The sequence below is a fragment of the Talpa europaea genome, assembly GCF_964194135.1.
Source record: "Talpa europaea genome assembly, chromosome: 15".
Classification (NCBI taxonomy): Eukaryota; Metazoa; Chordata; class Mammalia; order Eulipotyphla; family Talpidae; genus Talpa; species Talpa europaea.
Genome location: NC_140083.1, coordinates 2,429,196 through 2,452,454, shown reverse-complemented (window position 1 = coordinate 2,452,454; position 23,259 = coordinate 2,429,196). Strand labels below are relative to the sequence as shown.

The 23,259-nt window shown below is 67.0% G+C and overlaps 1 protein-coding gene across 3 annotated transcripts in view; it reads right to left on the bottom strand.

Moving 5' to 3' along the window:
- SCUBE1 (signal peptide, CUB domain and EGF like domain containing 1) overlaps nucleotides 1–23,259 on the bottom strand; it is a gene marked incomplete at both ends in the record, with an annotated part of 78,836 nt that continues 55,577 nt past the window's right edge. For all 3 annotated transcript variants that reach the window (XM_084256249.1, XM_084256250.1, XM_084256251.1), the window contains 16 exons: nucleotides 1–153; nucleotides 729–808; nucleotides 1,124–1,276; nucleotides 1,947–2,144; nucleotides 2,656–2,817; nucleotides 4,249–4,416; nucleotides 5,431–5,592; nucleotides 6,779–6,982; nucleotides 7,138–7,275; nucleotides 8,002–8,118; nucleotides 8,867–8,971; nucleotides 9,210–9,329; nucleotides 9,839–9,961; nucleotides 11,406–11,522; nucleotides 12,724–12,846; nucleotides 16,648–16,764. In XM_084256249.1, coding sequence (XP_084112375.1) covers nucleotides 1–153; nucleotides 729–808; nucleotides 1,124–1,276; nucleotides 1,947–2,144; nucleotides 2,656–2,817; nucleotides 4,249–4,416; nucleotides 5,431–5,592; nucleotides 6,779–6,982; nucleotides 7,138–7,275; nucleotides 8,002–8,118; nucleotides 8,867–8,971; nucleotides 9,210–9,329; nucleotides 9,839–9,961; nucleotides 11,406–11,522; nucleotides 12,724–12,846; nucleotides 16,648–16,764 — 2,240 coding nt within the window. The remainder of the gene's footprint in view (nucleotides 154–728; nucleotides 809–1,123; nucleotides 1,277–1,946; nucleotides 2,145–2,655; nucleotides 2,818–4,248; nucleotides 4,417–5,430; nucleotides 5,593–6,778; nucleotides 6,983–7,137; nucleotides 7,276–8,001; nucleotides 8,119–8,866; nucleotides 8,972–9,209; nucleotides 9,330–9,838; nucleotides 9,962–11,405; nucleotides 11,523–12,723; nucleotides 12,847–16,647; nucleotides 16,765–23,259) is intronic.

Below are 23,259 nucleotides of genomic sequence, written 5' to 3'. Positions count from 1 at the left end.
TTATTTGTAGGGCCGCAGGAACCGGGACACCTTGGAGCGCAGCAGCTTGATGAAGGAGCGCGGGAACATCTCCTTGGACTCCTGGGCCGTGTACTTGAAGTAGTTCTGGGGATGCGCCAGCACGTCGAAGAGGGCCTTGATCAGCTTCTTGTCCTGCAAGGCCAGCGGGCGCGGGGTGAGGCCAAGGGGTGGCTGGGCCCTCAGCACCCCCATCGTAGGTCTGGGGTGGGGACCCCACAGACTGTGCCATGAATAGCTTTTCGGTGTTCACAGGCCCATTGCTTTTTCTTTTTCTTTTCTTTTTAAGATTTATTTATTTATTTATACGAGCACTGGGCACAGTCAGAAGCGCGGGAGGGTGAGAGGATTCACCAGAGCCAGAGCGGGGAGCAGAGCAGGCAGAAGGACGGAAGTACACTGCTGAGGGGAGCAGCGGGCGGCAGGAGAGGTCTGCGCGCCATGTGGGACCCTCCTCCGGTGGCCGGGGAGCAGCCGGGGATCGAACAGGCGCCGCAGAGGCCGCGGGCAGCTTCGCAACCCAGCGCTCAACCGCCGCACCCCCGGGGAGGCCCCCATTGCTTTTTCATAGTCTACTGGCTTCAACTGCGGGTTCCAGGAACAGTTTGTTTAAAAAGGGAGCAGAGGAAAGGCGCAGAGCCGGCAGGCAGGTGTGCACCTGCTCCCCGTCCGGGCACCACTGTCCTCCCCGCCAGGAGGAGCACCCTCACCTTCAGGATTTCCTGGTGGTTCTCCGAGGCATAGAGACGCCCGTCACGCACGATGTCTTCGATCAGCTGCTGGTAGTCCTCTGCGCAGCCGGACAGAGAGCGCGGATGGCGTGAGGGGAGCCCGCTGAGCCTGCCTCTCACCTTGCCCGGCCTCCCGCTCCTGCCAGGCGCCTCCCCCCAGGTGTTCTCCAGGTGGGCTGCCCAGAAAACCCCTGTCCACCCTCAGAGCCCTGTGTGGGAGGATCCTGACCCGAGTCTGCAGACGCCCAGGTGCCCCCACCAGCCCCGCCCGTGCCCCTGCGGCCTGTCTGCACCCCGCCCTGCCGACTGGTGGCCCCGAGGTGGGGGCTGAGTGTGGGCTCAGGGCTCTGGGCGGCTCGGCCGGCCGCGCTCACCATCGTAGGTGACGTAGGGCACCTGGAACCCTTTGCCGCTGTTCCCTTCATTGGATTTGAACTGGATCCAGAGCTTCCGGGAGCGGGAAGTGAAGGCGATGGGCCTCTCGTAGGTCTGGCAGGTCTCGTAGGTGGTGATGGACGTGGGCGAGGCTGGGGGTGGCACAGTCCTGAGCTGCTCGCGGAGCCAAGGTCCTCCTGCCCGTCCTCCTGCCTCGGGCTGCACCTCCTCACCAAGCACCACACACCCAGCGCCCTGAACACTGGAGCTCTCTAGTCTCTGGCCTGTTCTTTCTGCCTCAAATGTCCTGCCCCATCCTCAACCCCAGTGCCTACTCAATCTCCGAGACTGGTTTCCATGCCCCCTCCTCCAGGAAGCCTCCCTGACGGCTCCATCCCCACCTGACTATGCTCCTGGTTTGCTCCGGTGATGTCCTTATTCACTGGCTCATGTCCACTCCCAGCACGGAGCCAGGCTAGGGTGAAGGGTCAGATGTGGGAAGTCCCCTCTCGCTGTGAGCAGGGGTGAGCTTGCTGATCTGTGGTGCCTGGGCCTGCCCAAAGGGCTGCACCTGCTCCCAGCTCCCAGGGGAATGTTCCTGAGGGTTGTTCCTCCGGGGCTCAGCCCTGGGGGTGCTGAGATGGTGCTGGGGAGGCTCTGCCCGGCCAGGGGCCCGGGACAGCCCATGCTTTTCCCGTCTCAGCCCTCCCATTGCACACGGGCGACAGCATGGGGTGTGTGTGTGTGTGTGTGGCTTATGTGTGTGCACATGGGTGTGTGGTGGGGGCAGGGCCCCCGTCCAGCCGCCCGCCCCGCACTCACCGCTCTTCCTCATGACCAGGACGTCCCCACACTCGTCCTCGATGGGCAGGAAGATCTCGGGGACCACGATGAGGATCCTGCGCTTCGGGGGTGGCGAGATGTGCCACACGCACTCGGCGTTGGCCGGGTAGTCGCCGGGGTAGTTGGGGGACTCGATGTAGCCAGTGTAGTCGCCGAGCTCGCCCCCGCAGTGCTGGTCTGTGGGCACCAGGGCCCCAGAGTCTGGTCAGGGCTCCCTGGGAGCCAGCCAGGCCCTGGCCCACGCCCCTCAGGGCTGTGGTCTCTCCCAGGAGGCCCAGCCCGAGCGGCTCCTCCTCACGGGGTGCCCTTGGCTGCCTCACCCCCACTCGAATGAATTAAAAATACCCAAAATAAAGACAGCAAGTGAGTCCGCGTGAGGGGCTTGCAGTGCTTCAACTTCCCCAACTCTGATGCGGCCTGCCCCGCGCCGAGGCCCTGGTGCTGGCCCTGCAGTGCCCGCAGCCTCCTTGTCCCCCCTCCCACCTGCCTCGCGTGGGGCTGGTGTTTCTCTGCAGACCCAGGGCCTGGGCCGGGCGGAGCACACGCCCCCGTGATTCACGGGGCCGGGGCAGAGTGGGCATCTCTGGGGATCCTGATGGGGTCTTGGGGGTCCCCATGGGGCCAGGGCTCCCTCTCCGCCACCGCTCGCCTCCCAGCGCCCCTGGCTCCCCATGGGACGAGCACCTACTCTTGCAGTGCGTGACGTTGGTGGAGCCGTCGAAGTCGGTGCTGGTGTTGCCGGGACAGGCGATGCAGTGGTTCTGGCCGAACTCGGGCTGGTAGGCGCCGACGGGGCAGCGGACGCAGCGGTGGGTGGCGGTGTCGTAGTGGTGACCGGGGGAGCAGTGCACTGTGTGGGGGGTGCTGGTGGGAGGGCGCCGGGGGCACGGTGCCCGCCTCCCTGCCTCAGGCCTGGCGCCCCTGCCCAGGCTGAACCCCCACCCCACTCCTGATCCTGGTGTCCACGCTGCCAGCGTGTCCCCGGTGGCCCCGGCCGAGCTGACACCCGCGCGCACAAAGCAGGTGTGGCAGAGGTGGGGCGCGCGGCGGTCCAGGGAAGATGGCGCAGGGAAGTGAGGGGAGACTGATGAGGAGCTGCCCGGGGCTGTCCAGGGGCCCTGTGGGGGTGTGGTGCCAGGTGTGGCTGAGCGAGGGGGAGTGGTGCTGGGGGGGTGCTGTCAGAGGTCACGAGGGGAGCGCCTGGGCACTAGGCGAGGCCCAGGCATTCCTGCTGGGGGACAGGGCTGCCGCCTGCCTTCCCCTTGCCCAAGTTCACGAGCCCTGGGGTGGGCAGGGGGTGGGGTAGAGGCCCCCAAGGCACAGGTTGGGGGCCCAGGAAAGGCTGGGGGCAGTGGTGAGAGGTCACCAAAGTGGGGTCTGCGCAGAAGATGGAGCTGGGGGCTGCAGGCAGGTGGAGGGACGAGCGTGGGGCGGCACCCGGTCTCCTCGAGCGCCTGGCGGACGAGCTGCTGTGTCCGGAGGGGCGACAGGTGAAGACAAGGGGGGCTAGAAGCACGTTGTCACCCAGCGGGGGGCGTGGAGTGAGCACGGTGGGGGGACCTGGGGCAGGTGGGGCTGAGGCTGTTTGGAGTGAGCAGGGCAGGAGCCCCGGAGCTGCTGCAGGGGCTGCGGACCGAGGAGGGACCGGGCAGTGGAGGGTCCTGCCGCAGCCTCGATGGGGCAATTATCTGGGTACAGTCAGGCAGATCGGTGGGGGGTCGGGGGGGAAGCAGATACACCTTCTGGAAGGGTAGTGGTAAAGGGGAGGAAACTGGTGAGAGCTGGAGGGAGGGGCTGGAGAGTTGGGGGAAGATTCAGAGCAGTTTGTATGTTGGGGGGCGTGGGACGGAGGGGCCACCTTTGCTGGCAGCATTGGGGGGCTGGGAGGACGCATGAGGAAGGGGGAGCAGGCCGCCAGGGACTGTGGGGCCTGGGGTGGAAGGGGGAGCAGCGTGACTGTAGAACCCCGGGTGACCCCGCAGGGAGGGTCTCCAGTTTGGCAGACCCCCTGGCCTCCCCCTGCTGCTCCTTCTTCCACACTTTCCGAAATCTCCTTCCTTCCAGGAGCTCAGTGTGCCCCCCGGACCTGAGAAGCAGCCGCTCCCCGCGGGATGGCAGCCCCTCATGCTCCCGCCCCCGGCCTTGGGCGCTTGTCCGGACCCTGTCTCAGCGCGGCACAGGCTGGTCACCTGCCCGCCGGCCGCTGCAGGCCCAGGATGTCTGTCATGGAGGAACGAGAGGGGTGAAGGGGACTCCCTTAGGGTGCATGGGACGCCCTCACCTTTGGCCTCGCACTCTTGGAAGGAGGCGGTGCCCTCGTGCTTGGTAAGCAGCCCCCCTCCGCAGGGGAAGCAGCCGGTGCGCCCGGGCTCGGGCTGGTACGTGCCCAGAGGGCAGGCCTGGCAGGGCCTGAAGCCGTCGCTGGAGAAGAAGCCGGGTGGGCACTGGCCTGGAAGTCAGAGGTCCTGGTTCAGGCTGGCGGGCGGGGTGCTACCGCCCCAGGGAAAGCTGCCAGGACAGCCAACAGGGTGGGTGGGGGCAGAGCAGGCCGCCGTGTGCAGGCTGGTGGGTCATTTATTCCCAGTGCTCTCCCAAGGGGCAGGCCATACCCGAGCCCATCTCCGGGGACTGGGGCTGCAGAGCGAGGTGGGAGGATCCCAAAGGCACAGCTGGGACGAAGGGAAGGGACAGCACATTCCAAGGGGGCCAGGCCGCGGGGGCACTCAGCGCTGGGCAAGGCCAGGCGTGGCTCCTCTCAGCCCAGACCCTAGAATTCTCTGCTCCAGCCAGTGTGGCCGCCCTGCACCCGTAGTGCCTGGCCCCCGGCAGGGACCACAGTCCTGGGGGGCCACAGGGGCTCAAGGCAGGCGTGAGCTCTGTCTCCCGAGGGGGCTGGCACCACCTGCGGATGTCACCCCCTGCCCGTTACCAGCCCATCCTCTTGGGTGACCCTCACAGTGGCCTGGGGAGCCCCACTGCACAGACGAGGTTAAGAGGGGGTCGTAGTGGGAAAGCCCTTTGCAAACCTAACTGCAGAAAGGAGCTGAGAGGGGCCCCTCGGGCCATCTGCAGGGCGAGCTGCGGGGTTTGAGGCCCAGCTTTCCCACATGGGCAACTCACCCCGTGTGCGTCTCCATGACGATGCAGGGGCTACGTGGGCGTCAGGCTCACAGGGGGCCCGTGTGCCACCACTGCTAACGCCAGGTGCCCCGGAAGTGACCACGTACTTATAGACTGAAGTCTTTGCAGACCGAGCATGGGGCAGAGTAGTGCTGCCACGGCGGGGCCCCATATCATGGAGGCACAGGGCGGCCAGGCTGTGCGAGTGCCGAGCCGTCTGGGAACTGCAAGGAGCTCCACAGACACCACAAGGCATCCGGCCTTTGCTCTGGAGCCTCTGGGGACTTGAGAACCGCCCCCCGCCCACCGACCTGGGCACACCTGCCAGGGCAGCCACACTCACCGCCACATTCTGACACGTTGCGGGCACCAGCCAGGCCGAGCCCGTCACTGCTGGGGCATGGCGTGCAGCCAAGCTGGCCTTCCACGTCCTGGTAGGTCCCCGGTGCGCACGGCACGCACTGGTCCACCTCACCGTTGAAGAAGGTGCCGGGCCCACAGGCCACTGTGGAGGCAAAGGGACAGGTTGCTGGAGGGTTGGGGAGTGCGGCCGGCGGTCTGGCTCCTGCGGCCTCACGCCCAGGCCCTGGGCACCAGAGAGGCACAGCCCTCAGCTCTGGAGCTCGAGGGCCTAGGGGGGCTTTGGCTTACCCAGGACAGCAGGGGTAAGAGCTGGGAGGCGCCATCTGAGAAGACCCTGAAGCGCTGGCTCAGGGCCTACAATGCTCTGCTGGGTGCTTGTGGCCTAAAGCACCCCCTGGGCCTCTGTGCTCTCTGCCCCAAACCTGGCCTCCAGCCCTGCCCTCTGTGTGCCTGGTGCCTCCTGGATGCCCCGGGTCACCTCCTCCAAACCCGCTCCTCTGCCTTCCCGGGTCCCTCCCGGGGATGGAGCTGCCCCTGAGAATGGGCGGCAGAGGGGCTGGGGCGACGGCACAAGCAGGGGGCCTGGGCTGTCACAGCACACGGAAGTGGCGCCACTGAGCAAACAAGCAAACTGATGGGCAGACGGGAGCTGCTAGGGAGAAAGGGAGCAGGTGTCTCCGCGGAGGAGAGATGGCCGCGTAGGAAGAGGAAGGTCAGAAAGAACTCCACGCGGCGGGAGGTGTGGGGTGACCATGCACGCACATGCACTCGCACACATGCACACACAGGTGCACAGATGCACATACATGCACACACATACATGCACACATGTTCACACACACACATGCCCTGGACTCAGCTGCTGCGGGGCTGCTGGCACCTGTGCTCTGTGGCTGGGCCCTGCTGGGAAGCAGGGGACACTAGCCACGGGGCCCCGGCTGGCTTCCCCCCATCATGCTTTGCTACAGGTTGAGTCTGATAGTGAGAGTGCGGACAGTCAGTGCAGACAGTGAGAGTGGGATAGGCCAAGGGCACCGGAGTGGGTGTAGGGCACCCACAGGGCCCAACGGGAACCATCTGAGCGCTGGACTAACAAGGTCAGGAATGGAGCAGAAGACAGAGAGGCCGGGAGGACGCCAAGGCCCAACAACGCCAAGGCCCAAGTTCGCTAACAACGAAATGCGGAATCCGGACTCTGGTCAAGTACCAGCCTCACGCAACTGGCCCCTGGCTGCTGCCCCTGCTGCCCTGGCCTCACCCACACGGCTGCCCGTGTGCTGGTCGTCGAGCCCCGTGGCACAGGGGGCAGAGCACAGGCAGGGACTCACCGCACTTGCCGTCCTGCAGCACCTGGCCAGCGCCACAGGCCCCCGGACCCTCCAGGGCCTTGGCGGGCCTCTGGGCCACCTCGTACTCGGTGCCGGCCAGCTGGACGGAGAACAGCTGCCGGCTGATGGACTTGCGCAGGGTCTTGATGGCCGCCTGCAAGCTCTGCTCGGCCCGCTTCCGCACACAGTCGGCTCCGCAGGCGTCTGCGGGGCGAGAGACCAGCATCAGCCCCTCCAGGCCCGGCTCAGGAGGGGGCCCGTGGCTGTCTCCTGAGCCTGCTCCCCTGGGGCCACAGCCGGCAGCAGGGGCCCTAGCTTCACACAAACCCCTTCTGGCCCACAGGGGAGCCCTCACCCACCTGAAGCCTCTTCGAGCTTTGTCTCGACCTCAAACTCTGCCGTTATGTGGGTGACCTCCTTGGATGGGGACTTGCGGCCACGGCGCCTCTTCTTGGAGGAGTCACACTTGAGGGCCACAAAGGTCACGTGGCAGCTTTCTAGACAAGGGAGGGACTGCTGTGGCAAAGGTAGCCTGGCTGGGGCAGGCCCTGCCTAGCCTTGCATGCAGGTGACCACCTTGCCAAAGAGCCCATGGTGCTGTGGGGAAACTGAGGCTGCAGAAGGCCAGGGCTGGGTGGAGGCTTCATGAGGGTTGGAGGCTGTGCCCAGCTCTGCCCCGGGCCCTTCTGAGTCCACTGCTGCTGGAGCGGGAGGCAGCTCAACGTGAGCCTGAGCGACATTGTGCAGGACGGCTCGGGGCCCAGGTGAGGCCTGCTGAGGGCCCAGGAGGTCAGGCTGGGGAGCAATCCTTGGGGGCTTAGGAATCTTCTTGGACACAGAGCTGGGGTGCCTTCCTGCTCCCCAGGCTTGCCTTGGGCTTCCCTCCCCCTCCCCTTCCCCGACATCCTCTGGGCTGTCTTACTCACTAGGCCACGAGAGGCCTGTGATTCCTTTAGACACCGCCCTTGCTCAGGGCGCTCACCTAAACCCGGCGAGTCAGCGGCCATGGGCCCCAGGGGCAGGACCTGCGTTTTCCACCCAAATGCTGGGCTTCCCAAGAGAGGCGACCCTGTCAGAGGCGCCAGGCAGGGCCCTTGGGGCTCAGGGGCCAGAGTGGAGGACAGGGAGGCCACCCCAGGAAACTCAGCGCCCTGGTGCCGGGGCTCTGGCCCTGGAGTGTGGGAGCCTGCCGCCATGGGGGCTGGGCTCGGAGGCCCACTCACCCAGCAGTTGCTGCCTTGAGGCCTCCTTGGCTGGCTCGCGGCTGCGGGGTCGGAGGTGGCACTTGGCATCTCGGACCTTAAAGCGGGCCTTCTGTCTGATGGGGGTGGTGGGGGCACCTGGGGAAGGCCAAATCCCCCCAGTGGTGGCCTCTCCTGTGGGCAGGGAGGTGGCGGGGTCGGGGGCCGTGGGAGGCCTGGGCGGAAGCGTGGATGGTGGGGTCAAGGTAAAGGCAGGGGGCCTCAGCCAGAAATCCTCTGTGGAGGGGGAGAGGAAGGACCCCAGCTCCCTGAACCCCAAAGCAGGTTCACGCAGCAGCTTGTGTGGTCAGGGGAGGGGCAGAGCAGAGGGGGAGGAAGCAAGGAAGGGGCCCAGCCTGCCGACTCCTTTCCAGCCCTCTGGACTAAGGGGTCCCAGCGGACGCTGAGAACCCCACATGCAGGCACTGAATGCACCCAAATGCACCCCCAATGCTGACCTCAGCAGCCCGGGCACGAAGGCTGCTGCTGTGGGTGCAGCTGCTGGGGACCTGGGACCCGGCGCCTGGCCCTGAGGCCACTCCCTGACCCTTATTTCAGGGCCTTCCGGGCAGCCCTGGCGTGGAGCTTCTAGGCCACTGAGGATGGGGCTCACGCCACCAGAATGGAGTCCGAGGCCCGTGGACACACACCCTCAGTCACTGGGCCGTGCGGCGCCCTGGCTGGAGCCTCAGAGCTGCCGAGGCGCCTGCCACGCCCAGGCCTGAAGCCTGCTTGTTCTGGGCCCACCAGCTCTTAGCTCCCGGCACACACTCTTCCCGGCAGGCTCGCCCCACCACCTCGGGTGCTGGACGCAGACTCAAGGGGTCCCCGGGACAGGCGGGGCTACCTGAGCAGCTGGGCCCGGCGCTGGCGCTGGTGCTGTTGAGTCTCTGCGGCGGCTTGCCCTGCAGGCCCGGGACCCCGCAGCTCAGGCTGTAGCTGTTTCCCGAGTCTGCGAAGAGGCCGGTGGTGAGGTGGGCCTGGGCCCCTCCCTTCCAGTGCCCCCTGACCCGGGGGGCTCAGCGGTGGCTGAAGGAGATGAAGGTCGGGGCTGATCCTCTGTCACTTGGCTTGCGCCGAGGGAGCTGGGATGCGGGGCGGGGGGAGGAGCCTGCCGCCCACCCACACTGAGAGGCAGCCCCCGGGGCCTGGGAAGGGAGCCCCGTCCTGGCTGGGGGCCGCCGCGTTACCTGGCGTGAAGAGTGTGTGGGCCGGGCAGGAAAGGGAGCAGCTCTCCACACCGGCTGCCCGGCTGCAGGACAGCTGGGCCTGGGGCCAGGCCTTGGCCCGAGAAAGGCACTTGCCTGTGTCTGTGGAGGATGAGGACATCGGAGGGGTGAGGGTGGGATGGGGCTGAGCTGGGCCAGCAGGCGCCCCCCAGGCCCCGAGCCCACGGGACCACCTTGGCCGGAGGTGCTGGGGACGCCCCCTTTGGACGTGCGGGCGTCTGGCCCAGGGAGCCGGTGCGCTGCCCCCTGGCCCTGACACCCCGTGTCCCGACACCAGCTCCCACGGGCAGGGCAGGGTGGGACAGGACACAGCCCCTTGGCCTCTGCGCCTGCGACCCTCTCTGGGCAGCCCCCAGACCTCCGCCTCCACGGCCTCTGGCCCACAGGCTTGACCCCTGGCTGCTCTCTGACCCCTCCCGTAAGTCCTGTCCCAGCGCCCCCCAGCCGCAGCTCGGCAGCAGAGAGCCCTGCTGGTAATGGGAGGGCCCAGGGACCTGGGGGCCCGCGGGCTGCCCCTCCCCTCCGGCGGCAGGAGGAGGGAGGACAGCGCCGCCCTCTTGGGAGGGTCCCGGATGCTGCCGGCCGCTCACCCACGCAATCCTTGCGGTTCCAGTGCAGCCGCCGCCCTGGCGGGCACACGCACTCGTAGCTGCCCTTGGTGTTGACGCAGCCCTGCTCGCAGCTCCCGTTGCTCACGCTGCACTCGTCCACGTCTGCAAGCGCACAGCGGTCAGGCCGGGGCCGCCAGCCAGGGCCCAGCTGCGCCGGAGGGGACTCCCGGCTGACCCCAGCCCGACACTGCCACTCAGGGAGACATGCAGTGCCCGCCGCACATGTGTGCACACGCCAGGGAGCTCCTGTGCTCACGCGCGTGCACACCCCAGGGAGCTCAGTGGTTGGCTGAACTCCGGCAGCTGCGCGGGCCATGGCGGGGGGGAGGGGCACAAACCGAGGTCTGGTCAGTCTCGTGGGATCAAGAGGCTTTATCTCACCCGTGACTTTGGACAAGCCCCTTCCCAGCCTCAGTTTCCCTCCTGCATAGAAGGCATCAGGGTGAAAGGAGTCACCTCTGAGCCCCTCTGTTCCTCCTCTGACCTCCAAAGGCCAGAAGCACAGGCTGGAGATGGACAAAGGGCTGGACCCCGCTCACGCTGCACATGGCTGTGGCACCTGCGGCTATGGGCGGGGAACGGAGGGCCGCGGAGGCCGGGGTCCAGGTTTCTGGGAGCCCCTCTGGGAGAACCTGCAGCCCGCCTCCAGGAGCCCCCCCAGCACCAGCCTGGTCACCTCACCGCCTGGCCCTGCCCGCGTCCACGGCTGCCCGGCTCAGGGAGTGTGGCCGTTCCCAGGAAAGAAAGAGACACTCCGGACTGCGGGGCCATTTTTGGCCCCCCAGTGCCTCCCGCCCTGCCCACACGTTACCGTGTCCCATTTCTGGCTCCTGACTGCATCCAGAACCTTCCCTTTCTCTGCAGCCCCCTTCCTGCCCAGGTTCCAGCAGCCCTTGCTCCTGTCTGGGCCCTGGGTCTCCTCTCGCCATGTGGTGGTCAAAGCCATCTTCCGGCATGAACTGACCACAGCGCACGTGCTGAACCGCCGAGGGGCGCCTCACCCTATGGGGAACAAGCCCACCTCCAGCCCCTCCCCATCTCCAGCCTGTGCCTCTGGGCTCACAGAGCCCTTCCTGTCTGCACCTCCCGCCACATGCCCCTCCCTACAGCCCCTCTGCACCAGCCGCCCCTGTGCTCCCCCGGCCTCGGCGCCTCTGCACACGGGGACCCTCTGGCACGCGCCCTCATGTAGGCCCAGACACTCCTCCTGGAGGCCCTGCGTCTCGCGCTCCGCGCTCTCTGCAGCCAGCTCTGCTTCTGGAACCAACTGTCTGTGGGATCCCCTGCGCAGCCGGCACCCCGCCCTGGGCTGGGGTCCCGTCACTGCGGACTCCCGGCCTGTGTTCACAAGCTGGCCCGGCCTGGCCCCCGCGGATACTTACTGCCCCGCCCCTGCCCCCGCCTGGGCCGGGCCCCTCTGCCCGCCTCCCCAGGCCCCTCCCGGGCCCGCCAGGTGGTGGGGGGGCGGGTGTGGGTGCAGTGCAGGTGGCCGTGCGGCCAGGCGCGTGCCTGGGGGGGAGGCGGCGCTGGCGGGCGGGCTGCAGACCTCCGCAGTGGGCCGTCCCGTAGAGCGTGTAGCCGCGGCGGCACAGGCACTGGAAGCTGCCCGGGGAGTTGATGCAGATGTGGTCGCAGGTCCGCTCGAAGGAGCACTCGTCGATGTCTGCGGCCACAGGGACACAAGGCGGGAGGGGCCTCAGGTGCGGCGGGGGGGGGGCAGGTGTCCCCCGCCTGCGGCTCCCGGGTCTGCACAGGGCCCGGGGCTCAGGGCACAGACCCGCCCGGTGACCGCGGCCCGTGTCGCTGCCCGACTTCCCCTTGCGTCTCCCCCCCACCCGCGTTTCTGGGTGAGAAGCATCTCGCAACATGTCAGGGGCGCGTGAAGTAGGGACACTTGGGCCTGACGGGATTCCTGCGCATCTCTGCCCGTGAATGCCTCGCGCTCGGCTGTGGCCTGCGTAGGTTTTCATCCACGCTCGCGGGAACCTGCCTGCGAAGCGGCTGAGCTGGGACACGAAGCCAGCCTCCCGTGCCGACTGTGCTGACGCAGCAGGGGCCGCTCCTGACTGTGGAAAGTAGGATGTGATCCTTCTGGGGTGGGGGCTTATCTGGGAAAACCTCCCAGTGCTGCTGACTTAGACCTCGAAGGATGGGGCCAGTTTGGAATGAAGGAACGGGAGGGCCGCATGGGCACTGCGAGCAGAGGCTGGCGGTGGCAGCGCAGGGTCCCGGGGGTTGTGTGGTGCTCAGCAAGGGCGGGGGAGGCATCTGGGGCCCCCAGCCCGAGGTCCCAAGGGCCAAGCAAAGACCCTCCCTACCAGGGCTTTCTCCCAGAGGTGCCCCCACAGGGCACCCCGTCTCCTTTCTGGAGTCTCATCCCACCCCACAGGCTCCCCGTGGCCCCCCAGCCCCTCTGTCCAGTAATGCGACGTCCTGGGTCGGTGTGGCCCTCTGGGTCCTCCTGGAAAACGCCTGTTTGTCCTTCAAGCACTTCACCAGGTCGCCCTCCCCCAGGAGGCCTTCCCTGACCACTCTCTGCACCGCTCCTCCTTGGGCTCTCACCAGCTCCTGGACATCTGCTGGACTTGCCCTGGGTTGTGATTCTTGGCCTCGGCCCGGACCTCTCCTCCCACTGCCCCTGCGCCCAGGCGGCACCCAGGGGCCCCACAGGAGGCCTGGGGAGCGCGCCTGCAGGTGCAGAGACTTCCACCAGGTGCAGCGCTCGCCTCCAAGCGGGGGTGGGGGACCCGGAGCTGCGCCGCCACCCTGTCCGCAGCGGCGGGAGGAGATGGCCCTGATGGCTGTCCCGGGGCCCGCGCTGCCCCCCGGGGCCGCAGCTCACGAGCTGGCGCGCGCAGGCTCACCTTGGCACGTGCGCTCGTCGGTCAGCAGCTTGTAGCCCTTGCGGCAGCCGCACTCGAAGCTGCCCACCGTGTTCCTGCAGGAGTGGTCGCAGCCGCCGTTGTTGAGCAGGCACTCGTTGATGTCTGCGGGCAGCGCAAGGGGTGAGCTCGGGCTCCGCCTGGCCGGCTGCTGCCCGGGCTGTGCCCAGCTGAGCGCCAGCCCGGGCAGCGTGGGCTACTCTGTGAAGGCCCGGGTGCCGCCCGCGACCTGGCCGGGTACTTGCGGCCCCGGGGAACTGTGCGGGCAAGACAGGAGCCCCCGACAGTGGAGGCCTGGGGCAGGTGGTAGAGCCTGCAGCCATGCGAGGGTCAGCAGTGCAGCCACTGCGGGCAGCAGGCCAGCGGGTGGCTCATCCCCCGCACTTAGTGGGCACGGGGGGGGGTCACGGAGGCTGAGGCTGAGGCTGCTGAGGGGTGCGTCTGGGTCCCTGGTCTGCCCCTCCCTGCCAAGTCTCATCCAGAGACGTCAGACCAGCAACGCCCGGCGCAGTGTAACCGCCCGTGGTCACTGCGCCCCCTGGGGGCCACCTTGTGCTGGTGCCCAGGCTGTGCTCTTTCTAGCAAAGCCCGAGTCACGTCAAAGCAAAGGGGACCAGGCCCCCTACTTGACAGAGGAGCCCAGCTTCATCAGGGCCAAAGACAGGCCTTCTCCCGGGCCCAGAGGAAGCCAAATCCAGCAAGGGGCTGTCCAGGGGCCTCTGGGGCCCCCTCCCCAGCATCCCCTGTGTGTGGGCAGAGGGGGCTTCTGTGGTGCAGGCAGAAGCCAGCGTCTGTGTGGAGCCGGGCAGGGAAGGGCCCTCCTGAGCCGCAGGCCCCTCCGCCCAGCTGAGCTGCTCACGGCATCCTCGGTCCAGGTGGGTCCTCTGAGGCCATGAAGCAGGCGTGCTGCCTTCTCAGGGAGGCCTCGGCCCCTGGGGCCCGGCCCCACACCCTTCCCCATCTGGGCCTGTGGGTGAAGCGGCTGGCATGGCAACCAGACAGGGATGGAGGCATGTTTGCTTGCGGCCAGGCTGGTGGCTGTGGGGGGTCATTGAGGGAAGCTGGGATTGGGGAGGGGCGCAGGCTCACACAGCCCCTTGACCTTTGACCTGGTGAACCTCAAGGGCAGCCTCTGCATCCCTTCTCCACTGTCCCCCACCACCTTTGGCAGGCAAAACCAGCCGTGTCCCCTACTTCCCAACTTCTAGAAGGTTCTGAGGGCCCCACTGTCCCGGGACAGAGGCCTGGCCCTTCTGCGGCTTGTGGCCCAGCCCTGGCAGCCTTGTCCCGCACCCGGCAGCCCCAGGCTGCCCACCGCCCACCCCTCACAGGACCAGGGAGACGGCCCCACCTGGCCCTGGGAAGGCCTGGCCGTCCTGGCCCTGGGAAGGCCTGGCCGTCCGGGAAGCCTTCCTGACATTCGCCCCAGACTCCGTTGCTCCCTGCCTTGGACCTGCTGTGAGGACGGATGGGGCATCGGGCTTGTCCGCAGCCCAAGGGACATGAGGTCTGGCCAGTGACTGCCCGCCGGGCGGTATGCAGGGGAGGGGCTGGGTCCTAGACGGGAGGAGGGGGCTGGGCCTTCCGGGGACGTTCGGAGGCACCTGCGGATGCTCCTGGCGGGGGGCGCTCTTCTCTGCCCCCTCTGCCTGCCCCACTGAGGGCTCTGGGGCAGGAGCAGGAGCGGGCCTGGGGGAGTGGGCCGGCGCAGCAGGGAGGCTGGGGGAGGGAGGAGAGGGGCCGGGTGTGGGGGGGATTCTCCCAGGCCTTTCTGGAAAGATGAGGTGCTGGGGTTCCTGAGGAAATGCAGCTCTAGCCTGGGGAGTTGAGGCCCAGACCCCCTTCCTTACAGAAGAATCGAGGGGTAAGGTGCCCCCTCCCCAATATCAAGTGGGGCGCAGCATCCAACAGGGGCCTTGAGGCTGGAACCCCGCACGGTCCGCAAGCTTGAGATAAAGCAAGGCTGTGGGCCAAATCCTCCAGACCCCACTGCGGCCCCGACGGCCTAGGCAAACACCCTGCTTCCCCTCGCCCGCCTCTCCACCCCGACCCCCACCAGGTGCCCCACCCGCCCAGGGCGCTCAGCTCTGGGTTTTCCGGGACCTCGGTTACCTCTGCCCTCCAGGCATCAGTCCTGCTTGACAACAACCTTTGGCTTCCAGAAAACACCGAACCTTTGAAATCACTCCTTTGATACCCTCCCTGGGGCCCCGGCCAAGGCCAGGCGTGCATGTTCACAGAGTTGCCGACACGGGGTTCCCCGGGAATCCCCAGCTGGACTTGCCCTGCCAAGGGCCCCAGAACTCCCAGTGAGCCCCCGGGGATGCTGAACCCCGCAGTCAGGCTCCCTGCATTGCAGGTGTCATGAGGGTTCAGGCCCCCACAGATCAGCCCTGGGGTGTGTGGATTCTGCATCGACGGCCACACTGGCCCAGCCCTGTGCTCCCCAGCCGGGCGCCGGAGCGGCGGCCTTGCTGCCTTCCGGAGCCTGCCCAGAGGCCCCCGCCCCCCGCTCTTTCCCACGTGGCCGGGGACGGGGACGGTCTCCAAATGAAAGCCCAGGCCTCGCCACCTGACCTCACCACGCTGACCTCACCGAGCCCCAGGTCTCCTCCTCACAGGCACTGCGCTCTCTGCCCGGCCGCCCCAGTCTCCCCAGACCTGGCCGCATCGGCTGCCACGGGTCCTGGTTCCCAGCCTCTGCGCCACGTCCCGCCCTCCAGGCCAGAGGGGCGCGGCTCCTGGAGGGAGGCAGGTGGCCCCAACTCTGAGGGCAGGGACCGGACCTGCCGTGCATCACTGCGTGTGGGGACAGCGAGGCTTTGGTGACTCGGCCAGGCATCCTGGCGTGGCATCCAGGCGAGGGACAGCTCCCACCTGCCCGCTGCCTGCAGAAATGCGCCTTGGCTCTGCAGGGGCGAGGAGGGGCGCTCCCCAGGCTTCACTTTCAAGTAAACGGGCAGAGAACTGTCATTTCTGACACAGTCACTGGGTTCCTTCCAGCAAAGCGCCACGGAGAAGAGCTCACTCTGTCTTATTTTCACGGGCTCATATCTCACAGCCCACAAAATAGCCAACCTCAAAGCCGGGACGTCAGCCCCAGCCCTGCTGTCAATATTTCCACCTGCTGGACCTGTGAATTCAGGATCCTCCCTCCTGCCGGCCTCCCAGCCCTGCTGGCTTCCGGGCACGGGGTGGAGGCAGCGGCTGAGGCTGCAGGACCTGAAGTGTGGTCTGGAGCCTTGGGGGCTGCCCCTCACCCCCTGGGCTCGGGACATCCAGGGCCTGGCTGGTCCCCCGAGGCAGGGCTGCTTTCGCTTCCCAGCCCCCCTCACTCCTTGTTTCCCGGGGATCCTGCAGGCCGCTGAGCAGCCCCAGAGACACTCAGGGTCCCTGGGAGGGGTCGGGGCACCAGAGGGAGGAAGCTCTGTCCTCACGCAGAGCAGCGTGATCCTGCGCACTGAAGGTCAAGGATGCTCTCGGCCTCCCAAACTCTCACTTTCCAGTTCCAAACAAGGAGCCTTGTGCACCCTAGTCCTTCATTGAGGCCCCCATCCCCCTTCTCCAGTGACGGTGTCTTTCCGATGGGGACAAGAGGGCAGTCACACCCACGTGAGCGGCCTGAGCTTCCTGACCCCCCTGTGTAGCTTGACCAAGGGTGGCTCAAGCGAGGCACCTGCCGTGCCCCTGGGCAGCTATGAGGGGTCACTGAGCCAGGACAGCCTGAGGTCAGGCCACTGTCCAGAGCACAGGCAACCCCCATGGACCCGCCGCTGGGGTGCCTGCTCCCAGGGGCCCCCAGATGACAGCTGACACTTGGCGCCCGTGGTCCCCAGTGTGCCACACCCCCCGCCCTGCTGTGCCGCGCAGAGCAGGCCCCGCGGCTGCCTCCCCCCTCAGCCTGACCTTTGCATGTCTTCCCGTCGGGCTGCAGCGTGAACCCCACCGGACAGCTGCATCGCACGCCGGTGGCCGTGTCCTTGCACGTCCGGTCGCAGCCGCCGTTATTGACTGCGCAGGTCTCTGGGGAGGGAGAGGGAGACGCTGAACCGCCTCGAAGAGAGGCCACCCCTTGTGCGTCCACGGGGTCCCCCAAGAGACCGGAGTCCTGAGTTCACTGGCTGGGGGCCTCTCCCCATCAGTACAAAGGGAGCGGACACCCATGCCATGGGGGCTGGGGTGAGGCTCCAGGACAGGAAGCCACTTGCAAACTGCAGGGGGCTGCGCCCGTGCAGGGGTTCGGTGCGTTCAGTCAGTCTCGCTATCTGGGCCGGAGCTGAGAGCTGCCTGGCTGGGGTTTAACCCCTGCCCCGCCTGTTCCGACTCCAGCCCCAGGTGGGCGGGTACGGGGCTCCTCGTGCGCCCCTCGGGCCTCCTTGCGGTCTGGCCATGGCGTTGGGGGGAGGTGGCCGCCGTCCATGACCTCCGTGAGGCTCAGCCAGCATCTGTTCTCACTGAGCGCGAGGCGTCTGGCTTTCGTCCACTTGAGGCTTGTCTAGGGCTTTTTTCATTTGCAAATTCAAAAGGGCCAGAGAAGCTGGGGCCTAATGGGGTCACGCGCCCGTTGGGTGGTGAGAAGGAGCCTGGCCAGGCCTGGAGACGGGCGGCGGCGGGTCACGGGCCCAGGTGGCCCGCACACGGAGGCCGCCGCCTCCCGGGCAGCTGGAGGCTTTGATCTCGTGGGAACGGTGCAGAGTGGGTTTCCCTGTCTCCCAGCTGCTGGGGGTGGGCGCCAACGGCCCCCGCCTTCTATGGGCCCAACATCCGCCTGCCTACCTTGACTTCCCAGGGGCCGGCTGGTGGGCCTGTCCCCTGCGGGCCCCCCATTGCTTTATTCTGTCTGTCCTTCTGGGTGTCTGCATCCCCGCACGCTGCCTTTGGCTCTCTCTGGGGCGGGGGAGGAACGTAGACCCGATGACTAAACGCACGGAAGCCCCGGTTGCCGGACTCCCTGCTGCTGATCAGACCAAATTCACTCCGATTTCCTCTGAATTTCGCCTCGAGCCTGGTGGGCGGGGCAGGGCGGGGGTGGGGGGGCAGCGCGGACTTGCATGCACGCGCGTGTGCGGGGCGGGTTTGTCCTGGACGCGGGGCCTGCCTGCAGAGGGGCCCTTCCCAGAGCACGTGTCCCCAGGACAGGACGAGCTGTGACTCCCGCTGGAGGACGGGGCTCCTGGCCCGGACGCCTCTCGGCCCCTCCTTCCTGAGCCCCCACGCCCCACCCGCCTGCCCCGCAGCCGGTGGCTTCGGTGAGCCTCCCTGTCTGCGTGCCGGCCTCGGTGGTGGGAGGACCCCCGCCCACCCCTGGTTGGGAGGCCCGGCTCAGAGACACCCCCCAGGCGCCCTGAGGCCAATGGCGGGAAGGAGGCCATCTCGGCATGGGCCGCCCACCTGGCCCCCACCGGCTGTCTGGGGTGGTTGGGGGGCAGGTGGCCCCTTGGCACCCACACCTGGGAAATGAGGCTGACGGCAGCTGCTCAGGGTGGCGGTGAGGACCGGATGAACCCCTCACTCATGGCTGCCGGCCTGGGGCTGGCACCAGTAGCTGCTTAACAAATGTGAGTTTCTTCTCCTGGGGTGTCAGCCAGAGAGGGAAACCCCACTTCCAGGCCCAAATCAAAGACAAAGTATAACCCTAGTGCCTCTTCTGCCTTTCATGTGGGGGGTCCCTCTGGAGGGGGGGGCCAGGACACACCTCTTTTGCAGGTACAGGTAATTAAGGTGCAGGCCTTGGAGAGGTGGGGGCGGGATGCTTGGGCTGGGGCACAGGGGGCGGCCTTCCTCAGTGGCAGGATGGCCAGTGGGCTTCTCTGTGGTGGTCGTGGGCTGTGGCCCAGGCATAGGGGGCCGTGCACCTGAGAAACTGACCTGGCAAACAGGTTTCCAGGCTCTTGGGGGCTCTGCCCTCCTTAGGAGGTCTTGATGGGATTCAGATCATGGTCCTCTGGAGACATGGGGCCTCGGGGCAGATGGGGGGTGGAGTAGAGCTTGGGCAGTCATCCAGTCCTGGACCCTTAGTCTAGGCCCCTCTCCCCGGCACTGTCCACACGTCTCTGCCCTGGACAATGGATGGTCTGAAACTTCAGGCTCTGAGGGCCCATTCTTGGGTGTGGACACCCCCTCCCACTGCTCCTGGTTCTGGGGGTCACCTGCACCAGGTCTGACTCAGCCTTCTGGGCCACATGCTTCCCACACTCAGCAAGCTCCTCCCGGCCAGGAGCAGGTGTTGCCCCGGCACATGCCCGCTGCCCTGCAGTGAAAGGCAGAGCTGGTGGCGCCGGAGCATGAACTCTGACCCTTTGAGTCAAACTTTCAGTCCAGCCACCTGGCCACAGCTACTGCTCTGCGGTCCCCATGCTGGTCCTCTTCCAGTTCTCTGGTCAATGCTGCCCTGGGCCACACCCTAGGGGGTCCCTCCCCTACCACCGGGGCCTTAACATGACTCGTTCTGGCCCTTCTGGGCCAGGTGGTGACCCTCCCCAGTGCCCTCGGGCACATGCAGCAATGCCAAGACCCAACAGCCAGCAAGGGCCTTCTCCGTGCCGGCCCGGCCCTGGGCTGGGAGGGGTCGGCCAGTGGGGAGGGACACCAGCACCAAGCCTGTCTGCACCAGTGCCCTGGGGGCACCTGGGTTGCCAGCACCCCATTGCCAGCACAGATCTCTCTTCTGGGTGTTCTGGGTAGTGCACCAGCCACGTCCACCTTCAGCCTCTGGGTGAAAGAGGGGTCGGGACTGAAGCCTACCATGGTAGGACAGGCCTGGGGGGGATCTGCGTGCCCCCAACCCCTGCGAGTTTCCAAGCAGAGGCTGGTGCTGCCGAGGAGATTCCTGCTAGGAAGGCGGCCGGCGTGGGTCACGCAGGGTCCCTGGGCCCTGAGGCTTCCGTGAACATCTCACTTGCTGTCCGCAAGACCAGAGCTACCTGGTGCCCGGCCGCTGCTGTCAGATCCAGAAACCACATGGTCCTGTCTCTCCCCTGACCCAGGGGTCAACCAGGTGCAGGGAGCAATTGTGGACTCGGGAGGTGCAGTGACTGGGGGCTGGCCCTGTGGGAGCGGAGGGGTGGGCTCTGGGCCCTGCAGCAGGGGCAGCCTCCTGGGGGCTCGCCCACCTCCTGCCCCCTCCCAGTGGTGAGCAGTTGAGCCTGAGGGCAGTTTTGCTTTGCAGGCCTGCCTTGTGGGAGCACCCCAGCTGCGGCAGGCTCTGGGCGCTGGGGGGATGAAGAGCAAGCGGGCAGAGCCCAGCCTGGACATGAAGAGGCTTTTCCTTGTGACCCTGTGAGCCCCCTGCCTCTCCCAGAACACTCCTCCCCTGGACGTGCCCCGGAGGAGCACAGCCGAGGCCTGCGGCTCCTCGCAGGCCAACCCCCTGGGCCAGCGCCGGGGGTGCGGCGGGGCTTCTGCTCGTGGAGGCCTGGGGGCAGAGACATTAACTTGTTCAGGCAGGATGAGCTGCCCGATCTGTGGGGCCCAGGGCAAAATACAAATGAGGGACCTTTGTCCAGAAACTGAGAATTTTCAGGGGGCAACACAGGGCACTAAACCAGCCACTGCCTCGCAGAAGGTGGCCGAGCCCCAGGCCCCAGGGCTACCTGGAGGAGCCTGTCTGGGAAACAAGACTGGGAGGCTGGGGGCTGCTGAGAGCACTAGACCAGGCGGAGGCCTGGAGGGGGCAGGGTCCTTGCGGGTGAGAGGCCAAGGGGAGGCAGGCGGGGTCCAGGCCTAAGGGTCTGTGGCAGGGAGGGCCCGGGAGTCAGGCCTTTGCAGCAGCCAGGAAAACCTGGGACAAGAGAAAGGGCCTGTCTGTGACCTTCCCCTGGGGGTCCCTGCTTTGGGGCAGGCCCTGCGACAGGTGCTGGACAGAGGCTGAGCAGCCGCTGAGCAGGAAGATCAGGGTCTCAGTTGGACAGAGGCCCGGGCATGGGGGTAGGTGCCCTTTGGGTGGCACTGTTTGCTGGCACTGCCCTTGGTTGGGGCAGGGCCCGGCAAAACCTTGACAGTGTCAGAAACGTCTTGGAGGATGGCCCAGTGGCTGGGGCAGGGAGCAGGCCACCGGATGCTGGCTGCGAGCTGGCCATGCCCTGTCATTGCCAGGAGCCAAGGCCCCTGGTTGGTGGGGAGACGATGGGAGTCCCTGCCAGGCTGATTGACAGTGGCCGCGACGGTGCTTTGGAAGCTGTCAGCGTGCCGGCCACATGCAGGGACCCTTTGGGGTCATTTCTTAGAAACTCGGCCTGCGACATCTTAGCCCCCAAAGGCAGGGGTGGCTGCTGCGTCCTGACCTCAAAGCACCTGCTCGCTCTGGCTTACCCGCCCCAGACAAGGCGGGTGCACCTTGTGCAAGGTGGGTGTACCTGGGCTTAGGTGCACCATCACTGCTTGGTGCCTGGCCCGACCTTTCGAAAGGGGCCTGGGCCCATCCCACCCCCAAGGCTGGCTTGTGGGCTCCACAAGCCCCAGTTTCCTGGTGTGCAGTCCCCCTGACCCCAAAGGCTTGCTTTCCAGGCAGAGCTGGACAGGGGCCTGGCACAGGGCTGGCAACGGGGGCCTGGCTGCTGCTGACCGGCCAGATGGGAGAACAAGACTCTGGAGGGTGTGATGGCACAGGCTGGCAAGGCCCTGCCCAGCATCGGGTCTGGGGGACGAGGAGGCCCGGGAGCCCCAGCAGGGGAGGTGGGCCTGGAGCGCTGCACAGAAGGGAGGGTCTGCACTGGGCTGGACGGGGAGAGCGGGGGCTGCGATGGCATCACGCGGGCCCGGGCGATCTCACAGCAGGGCTGGACATGGGCCCAGAGGCCCAAGCGCCACTTAGCTCCCTACATACCCTGACCTTTGGGCAAAGAACCTTTCCCTCTCGGGTCCAGTGTGCATGGGGTCCCAGAGGGCGCTGGGCCTCGCAGGTGTGGACCCACCAACAGGCTCTGACCGGGGGTGGGGTGGGGGGGTCAGGTGTGGGCCTGGTGACCCAGAGACCTGCTGCCCGGACATCTGTCCAGTGCCCAAGAGCCTCGTGCTGGCCGCAGGAGTAGCCCAAGGTGCTTGCTGAGACCCGTTTGGCCTCGGTCAGGCCCACTTGTCATCCAGGGAGGGAGAGCTGGTCACTGGCCTCTGGGCCCAGCCGTGGACTCCCTGACCTCCCTCTTCCCTCAGCAGATCCCTGAGCTGCGGCTCCTGGCACTGAGGGTGAAAGTCGCGTCCTGATGGGCCCTGACAGTGGACTGGCCTCTGTTGTTGCCCCGTCCCCACTGACCCCTGGGTCACCCTGTGGCCGGTCAGAAGCACGGTCGCAGGCCTGTGTCCCTCGCTGGGCCGGTACAGCCAGGCTGGTCCCCATGAAGGGGGCGTCAGGCTGAGAAGCCAGGGGCCTCCCGGACCCCACCACGGTGGGCCCTTCCTCTGGCCTGGCTGGCAGATGCTGCCCCTGACGCCGAGTGGGAGGTGGCTCTTCCCTCTGGGGGTTGCTGCTGGGACCTGCCTGGAGGGACCCCCCGAGTGGGCCCCTAGGGACACGCAGTGACACACGGTAGCTGACATGCTGATGACAGCGTAAAGGGGGCTGTGGAGGGAGGGGGTCTGTGCAGCCAGAAGTGGGGCGGAGGCCAGGCTGCAGCCTGATGAGCGAGGGGCTCCCGGTCAGGGTCTGAGGGGAGGCGGGAGGGGCTCGGTGGGCTCTGCCCAGCACCTGGGTCTGTCTCTGTCATGTCCATGGCCAGTGGATCCCCAGCCTCAGGGGTGGGCCCAGGAATGTCTTTCTAGCCCTGGGCACCCCAGTGGGTCCTTTGCTGGGACGGGCCCAGCTGCCTGAAGGAAAGGCCTGGTCCCCCTCCCCGGCCTGTCCCGCCATCCTGCTGGCTCCGAGGCGCTGGGTGGGCTCACAGATTCAGGGCCACAGGGCCTGCCTGAGGGTGGGGGCCTGCACACCTCTGTCCCTGACGGACGGGTGGTGCCCCGCAGCCACAGGGTCTGGGCTGCAGCAGAGAAGGGGTGAGCAGGCTGGGGAGGACAGGTGTGGGGGTGAGGGCTGGTCTGGCTTGAAGGACCTTGAAGTCTCCGTCCTGGCCTCTCCCTCCTGCCCCTGTCTGCTAAGGGGAGGGCACTGAGGGCTGGGGGCCGGCTCGCAGCCTCTTGTCTGACAGCCCACAGCGGTCACCCCTCCAGCTGCGTAGAGCCCCAGGAGCTGAGGCCTGGGTGGGAGCAGATCCAGCAAGGCCACCTGCCAGGGCGACGGGGTGGCTCGGGGTGCAGGAAGAGCAGGAAGCTGAGTGCGGGGCCAGCACTCGCCCCACTGAGCCGCTTCCTCATCACACTGCTGAGGCCCTGGCGGGGGCTGGGGCACTAAAGATGCTCAGCCCAGGGCTGCGCAGCGAGGGGCCTTGTTCCAGGTTCCCCGTGGCTGCTCCCGGGACAGACCGGTCTGTTGACGCACCTCTGGGACCTCCTAGGCAGGCTCCCTCACCAGGCTGGGGCCCTGAAAGTGCCAGGGTGCAGGTACCAGGAACCCCGGTTCTGCCCAACTGT